The sequence below is a fragment of the Dermochelys coriacea genome, chromosome 1 (genome assembly GCF_009764565.3).
Source record: "Dermochelys coriacea isolate rDerCor1 chromosome 1, rDerCor1.pri.v4, whole genome shotgun sequence".
Lineage (NCBI taxonomy): Eukaryota > Metazoa > Chordata > Testudines > Dermochelyidae > Dermochelys > Dermochelys coriacea.
Window position 1 is genome coordinate 22,619,628 of NC_050068.2, and position 14,075 is coordinate 22,633,702.

General features: G+C 41.0%; 1 protein-coding gene across 1 annotated transcript in view; it reads right to left on the reverse strand.

Moving 5' to 3' along the window:
- Positions 1–870: 870 nt before the first annotated feature.
- RAB38 (RAB38, member RAS oncogene family) overlaps positions 871–14,075 on the reverse strand; it is a 28,001-nt gene continuing 14,796 nt past the window's right edge. The window contains exon 3 of the mRNA XM_038377239.2: positions 871–3,616. Coding sequence (XP_038233167.1) covers positions 3,464–3,616 — 153 coding nt within the window. The 3' untranslated portion in view covers positions 871–3,463. The remainder of the gene's footprint in view (positions 3,617–14,075) is intronic.

The following is a 14,075-nucleotide window of genomic DNA, read 5'->3' on the forward strand; positions in this document are numbered from 1 at the left end:
TTGTATGCTCTTTTGTACCTGTGCAAAGATACTGTAAAAAGCTAACAGTGTGGTGCAAGTGGCGTATTCTAATGTTATCATTTTAACAATGCTTTGCACAGATGCCAATAACTACACAATGTGCAAGGCAGTGGAGAATCATGCCCACCCTTAATTTCTTATAGCAGGGCAAGGACATTCCAGAAGTCCAGAGTGAAAGCCTTTTTGCCTCACAATGCCCATGGAATTCAAAAGCTCACTCCCCAATACTAGAGAGGACAAGATAATACCAAATGTATCAGTAAGACACCAGGAAATCCCATCCAGTCAGTGATTTAAACAATAAACTACATTTCATACTCAATCCTGAAATGATCTAGTCACAAAGTGATCACATTCATGATAAATTACAGAGCATTCTCTCTGGAGTGCTTACATCTTCTCAGCATGCGGCATCTCTGTTTACCCTGGTGGTATTTGTGCATTTCTTGTTTTATTGCAAGTGTCCTAGCAGTTACTCATCATCTAAGTAAAATAAAAACCGTGCACAGCCATCAGAAAAAAATGGGAATGATTTTATCCTTACACACTTTAAAGGGGCCTGATTCTTCACTGCACTGCAGTGTTTTATTCAGCATAACAAAGAGAAACTACTTACGACCACAGCACTGACTTACATGCAATCTATAGAGAGTCAGGGCAGAATTCGGCCCTGATAGGTGAGGTAATGGACTTGTATCTGTCCTAAATAGAAAGTCGGGCCCCAATCTTTGATTGATCAAAAAGCAAACAGCAGAACTAAGGATGGGAGGTGGGGAGCTTACCAGACATTAATACAGTAATTAATGGGAAAGAAACTAGTTTTTCAATGTTTTATTTTTGTTTCTTTTTAACAAGGAAATATTATATCTAACTCTTTGGTCAGGCAAAGCTCTCCCACAGGCACTTCTGGGAGGAGGTTACATTTCTGTTTCAGGAACACTGATTGGAATCTGCTGTGGACAAGTGAAGATGAGGACAGCTAGGCCACATTGGTACCTTCAAGACCAAATTACAACACAGTTTAGCTCAACAATCTCATAAATTTTAGTTTCTGGAAAAGCAAGACATCAGGCGTCTCTGGTCCCATTGAGACATCTAGTTCCATACCTAAAGCACTGAGGCTCAAAAAGTATTTAGGCACCCTAGTCCCAGGGAGTCTGGGCCTGAGTGTCTAGGGGGCTTGTCTTCACTGCATTAACTCAAGGTATAACTTGAGTGATGATTATCTGACTCCTGTCCATGTACAGAAACCTCTAGCTGTAGTTTAGCAGTGCTTTAAACTCAAACTAGCTGGCCTATCAGATGTAGGTTGAAGCTTCAGTGCTGCTGATGCTCAAGCTAGTAATGCAGTGGGGATGCAGCCACAGGCCACAGCTTGAGGTAGCACAACTCATCAGCTGCTAATCCAATCTTTGTGTAGCTTGTTATTTCACAGTGTGGCCATTGTCACTCGAGCTAGAAGAGCTGGAGTGGAGTAACTCGAGCCAGTTGTTGCAGTGAAAACAAACCCTAGTTTTATTTACAATCTAAAACATCAGAGAGCCATGTAGTCATGCAATAGGGTAGTAACCATCATGCTTCACTCTAATAATGCTTAGCACTTATACAGCTGTTTTAATCTCCAAAGCACTGTGCAGATGATAACCTGCACAAAAGCCGTGTGAGGTAGGCAAATTCTATTAATTCTATTTTACAGATGGGGAAGCTGAGGAAGAAAGTTTAAGTGATTGGACCTAGGCCACAGCAGGAGCTGTGGATTTAAATTCAGCAATTCGTTGTGCATGACATCTGTCCCTAAATACTGACAGCACAGGTACAAGCAAGACTGGCATTTTTTTGTTTTAAAAAGCTGTGACTGTCGCCTTTTTTCTTACTCTAAAATACTGTGACAGAAATATATTTACAATCTGAGGCTTTAAACCAAATTACCAGCAAACTATCATTGGTCACAGCTCTGTCCCTGGATCTATTCTGCAGTTCCTATAGAGTAATAAGAGATGGCTCAGTCACAGACCAAAATGTAAGACCTGTTGACTCAATATTCTTTCATAATTTAAGGACACTTTGTTTTGCCCCATACAAGACCTAAGCACAGGCCTCTGTGTGTCCCACCATTCACCTCCACCTTGGCATTGAGTTGAATTATTCTTATTTATATTACAGTAGTGTCTAACTGGCTCAGGTGAAATTGGGAGCCCATTGTGCTAGGCACTGTACCAACACATTGTCAGAGTCAGTCCTTGCCCCAAAGAGTTTACTACCCCAAAAGATAAGACAGGCAAAGAGTTGGATGGGAAACAGAAGTGACTTCCCCAAGGACACACAGAAGGTCAGTGGCAGGACTGGAATAGAATCCATACGCTATTTACTGGACCACACTGCCACAATTCAGATTTCATGTGTTATTGTGGGGTTCATAATAGGTACCCAAAAGAGCTAGGTAAATACTGCAAAAACCATCCTATGAATATTCACTCCAACCCCCTCTTGTTTTTACTTTCTGTCAACATTCATGCATTTGAGTTTTACTGGAAAAATATGGTTAGAAAGCAAATTTCCAAGTCATATGAGTAAGAACTTGCAATAACCAAGAAGAAATTTAAAAGACTGGGACTGTTCAACTTAGAAAAAAGACAACTATGGAGGGATATGACAGAGGTCTATAAAACCATGAATGGTGTGGAAAAAGTGAACAGGGAAGTGTGATTTATCCCCTCACATAACACAAGAACCAGGGGTCACCCAATAAAATTAATAGGCAACAGATTTAAAACAAATATAAGGAAGTACTTCACACGGTGCACAGTCAACCCGTGGAACTCATTTCCAGGGAAATTTGTGAAGGCCAAAATTATAGCGGGGTTCAAAAAAGAATTAGGTAAGTTCATGGAGGATAGGTCCATCAGTGGCTATTAACAAAGATGGTCAGGGATGCAACCCCATGTTCTGAGTATCCCTACACCTCTGACTGCCAGAAGCTGGGAGTAGATGACAGGGGATGGGTCACTTGAAATTTCCCTGTTCTGTTGATTTTCTTGGAAGCGTCTGGCACTGGCCATTGTCAGAAGACAGGATACTAGGCTAGATGGACCATTGGTCTTACCCTGTATAGCCATTTTTATGTCCTAACCAAATTTTAAAATCGCTTGCCTGAGCATTTATTGCTCACTCATTTAATCTGGGATTAGGAACACCACCATGGGATTTATCTGACCAATCATAACTAACAAAGACAATTTGTATAGTTACTATTAAAGTGAACTATTCACAGTCAAGCCAAAGAGTCAAAAAATCATTGAATAATTTTAAATAACACATACATTTGATAAAATTGCAGTCTGCTCATGGATATTCCGTGAGCAGAAAAACAGATGTTTTGGCTAAATTATTCATTGTTAACTATTTGCTCAGCTCTAGTATCCAGGAATAGTCTGGTAGTCCCTTAGGATTTAAAGCAAGCTGAGCAACTGACAATATTAGAAGAATTCAGGTGTGGTTTTATAATATCTGGTTCAATGGGCTGCATTAGATCGCTCTCACTAGCAATTATGTGTTTCACCAGGCATCGGGAAGCTTCGTCTATATTTATGTTTTCCTGCAGGTGAAAGAGAGAGAGACATTAATTAGCCAAACAGTAGACACTCCATGTTGCATATCTTCTATATTCTAAGGCCAATTCAGGGCAACATCTAGCGTTTACTTTCCTATAAAAGCAGACTTTAAAAACTGACAGGATTTAATAATATTTTGTACAGATTACATTAATTAGTCATTATATACACTGTCATTCAAATATCTATTGAATAACACACAGCAATAACATTTAGCCTACGAAAACCACTGGTCATTTGTGTAGCTCACAAAAGCTTATGCTCAAATAAATTTATTAGTTTCTAAGGTGCCACAAGTCCTCCTTTTCCTTTTGCGGATACAGACTAACACTGCTGCTACTCTAATACCAGAAGGGAGTTTCAAAAATGGGTGCACCTGAATAAATAGCCATATTTTTGCACCTGCATAAGTAGCCTGATTTTCAAAAGTGTTGAGTACTCAGCAGTCATTACTGCCCTCTGTAGCTTTTGTGTTTTAAAATCTTGTACATTTTTTCAGTTGATTTTTCTGCCTGATGCACAAAACGATATGTGATGAACAAGATCTCTGAATACACAAAAAGAAAAGGAGTACTTGTGGCACCTTAGAGACTAACAAATTTATTAGAGCATAAGCTTTCGTGAGCTACAGCTCACTTCATCGGATGCATTTGGTGGAAAAAACAGAGGAGAGCTGCTGAAGTCGCAGGCAGCTCTCCTCTGTTTTTTCCACCAAATGCATCCGATGAAGTGATCTGTAGCTCACGAAAGCTTATGCTCTAATAAATTTGTTAGTCTCTAAGGTGCCACAAGTACTCCTTTTCTTTTTGCGAATACAGACTAACACGGCTGCTACTCTGAAATCTGAATACACAGATACAGAACTGAGTTTCTGCTAAAACAAGTAAGCTCTGATGCAATATTTGGGTTCATTGTTTTGTTTGTTATAGATACAGAGTTAGCACCTATTTAATTCCCAGAAGGCAATATCACTTTTAGTCCAGCTTCAGAGATGGAGATCCCGATCCCAAGGAGTTAGGCTCAGAAGCCCGGCATATCTTTATACGTTTGCCTTCACTTCTTCAGTTCTCCTGCTCCCCTTGTAGCCAATGGCAACACTTCATAGAGGCAATGGAACCAGGTCTCATCCCTTTGTACTATAATAAAGAGCTGAAATCTAGGGAGCAGAACCTTTTAATTGGTTCCTGGGTTTTAAAGGATTTCCCTCTCTCTCTCTCTCTCTCTCTCTCTCGTTAACACACACACACACACACAGGACTGTGCTTAAATATTTAAACGTTGACCTCTAAATAATATCCCTTGAGTAAACAAACAAATCATAACACAAGACGTTTACAAATCTAACAGCCAGTATAGAACTGGGAATCAATATGCACCAGCTGCAACCTCAGAACTACAGTGCATCACGTGATTTTCTGACACCAGACTCCCAAATTCCTCAGCCATGCAACAAGTCATTTTCAGGGCACAGTGAAATTTAATTAGAAGACATAGCCAACAAGAAAATGATCTCAAAGCACTGGTTAGAAAAAAGAAGATGAAATAGAATGTCTCTCTCTCTCTCTCTCACACACACACACACTTACACTTCTGCCACATTGTATTTGATGTCCTTAATAAAGTGATTAGCATTCCATTTATCCCCCATGCTTCCTCCCTTCTGGAGAGGCAGGGCGGAGTTCTAAGGAATACTTCATCAACTATCTGAAAATTACCTATACTCTAGTAATATTTAAAAACAATAAACAAAAGGCCTCATTGTTAGAGGCTTGAAATAAGCTTCCTAAAGGGATGATAGAAGGGAAGGGAACACTGGAAATGAGCAAGAGGGAGGTGTGAACTGCAATTTAAACCATAGAACTATACGAGCCAGGCCTGGCCTTCACTTAAATATTTTGCCAGCATAGCTCCATCAGTTAGGAGTGTGGGGGGAAAAAATCATACCCCAGGTGACAAATATCCTGGCAAAAGTCCTGGTATAGAGGCCGTTAGACTTGCAAAAATGGCCTTTTGCTGACATAGCAAAGAGCTCTTTTGCTGGAATAAGATGAGTCTCCACTATGAGTAGACAAGGTCAACAGAATCTGTCTGTGGTCTCAACCTTTCATGGATTCCTTCTGTGGCCTTAGGCAAATTATTTAAAGGGAGTAACCTCCCTACCTCAGTTTCCCATTCTGTAAAACCAGGCGAAGACTTGCTTTTTGCCACCACAGGCCTGAAGTGAGGGGTAAGTAATTAATGTGTGACAGTTCTTTGAGGATGACCACATCCTTGTACTGCCTACTGGACAGAAATGCTTAGTGAGTGTGTTTCTGGATGAGTGGGGGACTGACTGAACCATCCCTTACACTGGCTTTACAGAGGTGACACACAGGCTTGTCTACATGCAGCATTCCACTGTGGTAACTCGAGGTTTTATTTTAAACCCAGTTTGATAGATTGGTGTAACAGGCTGCATGTGTAACTCCGACAGATCCCAGTCGCTAATGGGCAGGATTGAACCTGTGACCTCTGGAGCTTAGTGCATGAGTTAAAAGCCAACTGGCTTTTAGCTATGGCTGTAGAGCAGACTTGTTTTATCTCTCTATCTAAGTGGTCTCAGTGCCACTAGATGGGACACAACACCACACAGAGAAGGTATGGGGGTTACACATGGACATGGGTTTCAGTTTAAATCAGTTATAATTTACTTTAGATTAAGTCAATTAGGAACACATGTCTACACTTTGAGCTGCAGAGGGGGGGTGACTCCCAGCTTGAGGAGACATACTTGCACTAGCTCCCATTGAGCTAGCATGCTAAAAATAGTGTCACCACAGTGATGAAGTAGTGGGAGGGGCTAGCTGCCCTGAGTACGTACCAAGCGTCTCAGACATCGATGTCTTTGGAAAAACTCCCATGCACTTCATGGATCAGACCCTAAGCTGGAGGATAAACAAACCTGCAAATCTCGGTATTATACAGGTGGTAGTCCCTTATTTTATACCTTGCACATATGCTCCAGACAGGTGGTGTATATTTTAGAGAGGTTTCATTATAACAATATGTGCCTAATTTTATTTCAAACATTCCATTCACACACCATCTGCCCCCATACAGCCTTTTGTATCTCTGAATTCAAGCAAGGCATAAATAATACCCTGCTATTACATTTGGTGGCCTTATAAGTCTTTCGTTTTTATCATTTAATTTTTCAAATATAATTTTCTAAACATCTTTATTAACATTTTAGTTACCACAAAATATCTTTTAAGTCACTCTCTTTAAGTAACCCACAAGTATATAGGTGGCCCTATCTGAGCATTTCATAAACTTTAATGAATTTATCCTCATGTCACATCTGTGAAGTAGGGAGGTATTACCTATCCCCATTGTACAGGTGAGAACTGAGGCACAGAGAGGTTAAGTGACATGCCCAAGGTCACACAGGAAGTCTGTAGCAATGCCAGGAAGTGAGTCCAGTGCTCCAAAGTCCCAGTTCAGTTCCTTAACCACTTGCTACCTTATGTTTATATCACCTTTTGTTGTGACCCTAATCTCATGGTGTCTGACCCAGCATCTTAGGGCCGTGGATTGATCTCTGCTGTATTACTGCTGCTGCTCTGGTCTGCCTAATGAAATATTGATTTCCACCCCCACCCCCAATGTGTTCTTCAACAAAATCAATAGCCCACTAGACTGCAAAGCAGCTGTAGGCAAAAGAAGATGATCTTCTATCCCAACATAGGCACTCAGAGGTTCATGGATTTTACAGGGTTGGATGTTCTGAAAAATCAGGGGAAGGGTGTGTTCAAGGAAGCAAAAGAAAAGATAAGTAACAGAGAGAACACACAATAAGATGGTGGTGATGGATAGGTTAGAATAATCAAACATGCCCCAGTGCTGGTACTGAAACAGCTCACAGTATGATAAGAAATAACATTCATTAACTTCTAAAATAGACAAAAAACACAGGAGGAGCAACTGACAGACTGAGATGGTGTCTTTCCAGTCTCCTCCTTTACCATTCCCTTACTGATTGCCTTTGTTCTGTACAATACAGGCCACAGGAATCCCACTGTTGAATGCAATTCAAACAAAGAACTATCAAAACACTCAGTCCACCCTCGGCTTTTCCTTATGTTTTATTCACCTTATATTTGCATGTTGAGTAGGCTCTTCCCTTCATTCTAAAGGGCGCAACACAGAACCCATCTCTGGGATAGTGCCACTTCAGATCATCACAGACCTGGCTCCACAGATACTGTGGGGGATACTACTCCCCAGTTGGGATTGCTGCCGCTCCCATTTTAGCCTCCTCTGAAGTCACCTTTATGGAAGTCCAAAGAATACGGAAGTTCTAGCTCTCTAAAATACTTCTATGGCCCTATCACCATAGCAGCTGGCACCTCACAGCCTTTAATGTGTTTAATCTCACAACCCCCCAGCGACCTATGGAAGTACTATTATCTCCATTGACCAGGTGAGCTACTCATGCACAGGGAACTTAAGTGATTTGTCTACGGTCTAAGGTCGCACAAGAACTCATTGGCAGAACAGAACTGACCACAGGTTTTCCAAGTCCCAGGTTAGCACCCTATATATTCCATTCTTCACTACTTTGCCAGGAAAGAATATAACAGTAAAGATTAGCACTTGATAGTCTTTATTTCTAATGTTACAAATAACAAGGAGGAAAAAAAATTTGGAACCATCGTTGAACAGCAGAAGGGATCAGTAAAGGGCATATACTAAATTTTAATTTGCTTTGTAGTACACCTTTAATTATATATCCATAAAGGAAGGAATAGCACCTCTATTTGTGTGCTGCTTTCTGTGGTTTTTACATGAGTTTCAACTTTTTAGCCAACTACTATGGGAAATAATGTCACTGTCTAGAAATGTAACATTAAACAAATAAGAAAATTAACACTTTATTGAAAGGGTCTCCAAGCACTGCACAGTCTCAGTGTGCTACTTAGTATTTCTGACTGGCTTCCACCCCTTATCTGTTGTCTCATTCTAACACAAATGCAAACCATTAACATCGAGAGCATTCAGTTTTAATATCTGAATAAATCTATACTGGCTTTTATTTCTTTACTGATGAAAAAGGACCGTTGTTAGTTTTATGAGCCTTTCACACTTCCAATGAAACATTTTATTCTTTGCAATGTGGAGAGCTTGGATTTATCACCCGGATTTCCCCTGGTGCAAAATTACTCCTAGATTTCTATTGTCAAGTAGCTTCTTTCTATGACTGCAAATCTGTTGCTTCTGAAATTGGCAGGGATCTATAAATGAGAGTCAGACACATGCAGGTGTAGTTGACCCCATTTGGGTCTGGCCTTTGGACTTTCATAGGTAAGAGTACAAGCCTCAATAGCTTGAGCGAAAGGGACCGGATAGGAAAATACCTCCCTCTAACTGCAAGCAGTAGCAGATCGATAAACCTCCAGCCCCTAGATGGGGGCACAGACCCACACAGATGCTCATCTATTGCAAGTTATATAGGCAATGGCTTTCTAAGCATTTTCAGGTTTCAGAGTAGCAGCTGTGTTAGTCTGTATTCGCAAAAAGAAAAGGAGTACTTGTGGCACCTTAGAGACTAACAAATTTATTTGAGCATAAGCTTTCGTGAGCTAAGCTCACTTCATCGGATGCATTCAGTGGAAAATGCAGTGGGGAGATTTATATACACAGAGAACATAAAACAATGGGTGTTACCATACATACTGTAACGAGAGTGATCAGGTAAGGTGAGCTATTACCAGCAGGAGAGCGGGGGGGGGGGGGGAACCTTTTGTAGTGATAATCAAGGTGGGCCATTTCCAGGAGTTGACAAGAATGTCTGAGGAACTGTGTGTGTGTGTGTTGGGGGGGGGGGGGAATAAACATGGGGAAATAGTTTTACTTTGTGTAATGACCCCTCCACTCCCAGTCTTTATTCAAGCCTAAGTTAATTGTATCCAGTTTGCAAATTAATTCCAATTCAGCAGTCTCTCGTTGGAGTCTGGTTTTGAAGGTTTTTTGTTGAAGAATTGCCACTTTTAGGTCTGTAATTGAGTGACCAAAGAGATTGAAATGTTCTCCGACTGGTTTTTGAATGTTATATTTCTTGACGTCTGATTTGTGTCCATTTATTCTTTTACATAGAGATTGTACAGTTTGGCCAATGTACATGGCAGAGGGGCATTGCTGACACATGATGGCATATATCACATTGGTAGATGCGCAGGTGAACGAGCCTCTGATAGTGTGGCTGATGTGATTAGGCCCTATGATAGTGTCCCCTGAATAGATATGTGGATACAGTTGGCAACGGGCTTTGTTGCAAGGATAGGTTCCTGGGTTAGTGTTTTTTTTGTGTGGTGTGTGGTTGCTGGTGAGTATTTGCTTCAGGTTGGGGGGCTGTCTGTAAGCAAGGACTGGCCTGTCTCCCAAGATCTGTGAGAGTGATGGGTCATCCTTCAGGATAGGTTGTAGATCCTTGATGATGCTTTGGAGAGGTTTTAGTTGAGGGCTCAAGGTGATGGCTAGTGACATTCTGTTATTTTCTTTGTTGGGCCTGTCCTGTAGTAGGTGACTTCTGGGTACTCTTCTGGCTCTGTCAATCTGTTTCTTTACTTCAGAAGGTGGGTATTGTAGTTGTAAGAACATTTGATAGAGATCTTGTAGGTGTTTGTCTCTGTCTGAGGGGTTGGAGCAAATGTGGTTATATCGTAGAGCTTGGCTGTAGACAATGGATCGTGTGGTATGATCTGGATGAAAGCTAGAGGCATGTATGTAGGAATAGCGGTCAGTAGGTTTCTGATGTAGGGTGGTGTTTATGTGACCATCGCTTATTAGCACCGTAGTGTCCAGAAAGTGGATCTCTTGTGTGGACTTGTCCAGGCTGAGGTTGATGGTGGGATGGAAATTGTTGAAATCCTGGTGGAATTCCTCAAGGGCTTCTTTTCCATGGGTCCAGATGATGAAGATGTCATCAATGTAGTGCAAGTAGAGTAGGAGCATTAGGGACGAGAGCTGAGGAAGAGTTGTTCTAAGTCAGCCATAAAAATGTTGGCATACTGTGGGGCCATGCGGGTACCCATAGCAGTGCCACTGATTTGAAGGTATACATTGTCCCCTAATGTGAAATAGTTATGGATGAGGACAAAGTCACAAAGTTCAGCCACCAGGTTAGCCGTGACATTATCGGGGATACTGTTCCTGACGGCTTGTAGCCCATCTTTGTGTGGAATGTTGGTGTAGAGGGCTTCTACATCCATAGTGGCCAGTATGGTGTTTTCAGGAAGATCACCAATGGATTGTAGTTTCCTCTGGAAGTCAGTGGTGTCTCGAAGATAGCTGGGAGTGCTGGTAATGTAGGGCTGAAGAGGGAGTCTACATAGCTAGACAATCCTGCTGTCAGGGTGCCAATGCCTGAGATAATGGGGCGTCCAGGATTTCCAGGTTTATGGATCTTGGGTAGCAGCAAATACTCACCAGCAATCACACACCATACAAGAGAACCACTAACCCAGGAACCTATCCTTGCAACAAAGCCAGTTGCCAATTGTGTCCACATATCTATTCAGGGGACACCATCATAGGGCCTAATCACATCAGCCACACTCTCAGGGGCTCATTCACCTGCACATCTACCAATGTGATATATGCCATCATGTGCAAGCAATGCCCCTCTGCCATGTACACTTGCCAAACTGGACAGTCTCTACATAAAAGGTGAGGTTTTTCGTAGGAGTGGGTGGGTGAGATTCTGTGGCCTGCGCTGTGCAGGAGGTCGGACTAGATGATCAGAATGGTGCCTTCTGACCTTAGTATCTATGAATCTATGATTCTATAAAAGAATAAATGGACACAAATCAGACGTCAAGAATTATAACATTCAAAAACCAGTCGGAGAACACTTCAATCTCTTTGGTCACTCAATTACAGACCTAAAAGTGGCAATTCTTCAACAAAAAAACTTCAAAAACAGACTCCAGTGAGAGACTGCTGAATTGGAATTAGTTTGTAAACTGGATACAATTAACTTAGGCTTGAATAAAGACTGGGAGTGGAGGGGTCATTACACAAAGTAAAACTATTTCCCCATGTTTATTCCCCCCCCACACACACACACACACACTGTTCCTCAGATGTTCTTGTCAACTGCTGGAAATGGCCTACCTTGATTATCACTACAAAATGTTTTTTTCCCCCTGCTCTCCTGCTGGTAATAGCTCACCTTACCTGATCACTCTCGTTACAGTGTGTATGGTAATACCCATTGTTTCATGTTCTCTGTGTATATAAATCACCCCACTGTATTTTCCACTGAATGCATCTGATGAAGTGAGCTGTAGCTCACGAAAGCTTATGCTCAAATAAATTTGTTAGTCTCTAAGGTGCCACAAGTACTCCTTTTCTTTTTAAGCATTTTCACATGCCAGTCCTCTATGGCTCCAGAACACAGGGAGTGAAGACATGGCTTCAAAACCTTTTTTGCCTACAGTCTCCCCACCGAACACTGGAACAGACTGACAGACTTACTGGACATCTTAGGACAAAAATTAATTTCCTTTCTCCTGCATACATTAGTAATACCAGCCAGATATTATGTATATATGTGTGGGGGTGGGGCAGAGGAGGTAATCAGACTAGAATTAGAGCAATTCTGTGCAAAACAGCACACACAAAACTTTAGCAACTTGCAATGCATTTTCAAGTGATTTCCAAGCCAAGACTTAAAAGTATATCTAGTTTTGCCTTACCTGTCTTGTTTCCACATACAAATCACGTCAATTTTCATTAGGAAGGGACAATGAGGCTGAAATTATTGCCCTGGCAGGCACAGTTTAAAGCCCATCTATTTGAACAGGCAATAGAGGTGATGTGTATGTGTGTGCTGAAAGTCATGGATCTCTGTCTGATAGCAAAGCACAGAGGAGGTTTTCAGCTTTATTGGTCACATGAGGGCTATTTAAATGGTGTGTGGTAGGAAGGAGAAGTCTTGCTGCTTTGGACAATGCATCTTTTGCAACTGCTATGATATTGTAGCTTTAAATTTATGATGGATTACCTAAAAAATCAGGGGGGAGGGTGTTAGACTGAAATCTATACAACTAAATAAAATATTGAGAGGTAAGCATAGATCAAAGAGCGACCAGGCCCTCAAGTGAGAATGTAGCAATAAGTATAAATTATGACTGTTTTGCAGTGTGTTCTTACACAGCAAGGCAACCTATCAGAGTGAATCCCCAAGTCCTTTCAGTGCCCTGAAGACTGAAACGGATTAAATATTTCCTTTAAAAATATCAAAGAGCCAAAACAATATGAGTACATTCTGTGTCCCCAAATGTTTTGTTTTTAAGATCATTAAGCTAAGAAAAAAATAGCACTAAGGAACGATACAACAATATCCTATGATATAATTCTCCAACAGTTTCAAATGGAAGTTTTAAACCCCTGACAGCCTGAAAAATGATCGGTATGTATATATCACATAGCCTTCTGCAATATATACAGAACTAAAGGGGGCATTTTTATAAATAATCACCTTTCTTTTTCCAAAAGGCATGAATCATATTCTCTCTGCTCTGAAAGCTATAACAATTCCAAGCATGTTTCCAAAAAAACCTCTGGAGAGCTAATTACACCAGAAATGAGCAAAAAAAAGTCATTACCTGTTTGAACTGCTAGCTGCTGTATGATGGATTCTCAGTCAGTAGTATTCTACTTCAGAAAAGAGTTTCTATTCTCGATGTAAAATGTAGGTGGCTTTTTATTTCCTCTACTCCTGAATTCAATGATTTAATTTACCCCAGGCTGAAAAAGACTAGAGCCTTTCCTGGTTTTAAAGTAATTGTAATCATAACGTTTTTTAAAAAAGTTACACCATTGCTTTTAGTTCAGAACTAAGCCCAAATTGGGAAGCAATTCTGATCTCACTTACACACTGGTATGACTCCACTAATTTAACCCTACTGCCTCGAGTTAAAACCCCTAACTCCCCCACCTTCCCTTGTTTCAGCTGCTGTTTCTTAATGTCTCTTTTGTCTTTGTTTTTTGAATGCACGTGATGTGTTGTCTAGCCTCTCTCCTTTTGCCATTGTTATTGCGCAGAAGCTGTGCAAGACGTCTTCACCCATCTCTTGAATCTAACCCAAACCATTTTTATTGTTAGTGCTTAGATAATGCTTCTTTTTCATGTTTTTATTCTCTTGGTTTCCAGTCTGGCCTGGAAGCAGATGTGTCAAAATACCAAAACTAGATGCTATTGAACCACCAGCAGGAGGGAAACAGTGGACTCCAATGGCCAGATCCTCAGCTAGGGTAAGCTAGCAGAGCTCCACTGACTGCAATGGAGCTACACAAACTTATACCAGCTGAGTATCTAGCCCTAAGTATGCAAGAAATTTTAGCACTGGAAAAGTACTTCTAACTTTGGCCAAACTGATTCCCTTAAAGAAGTGGTTC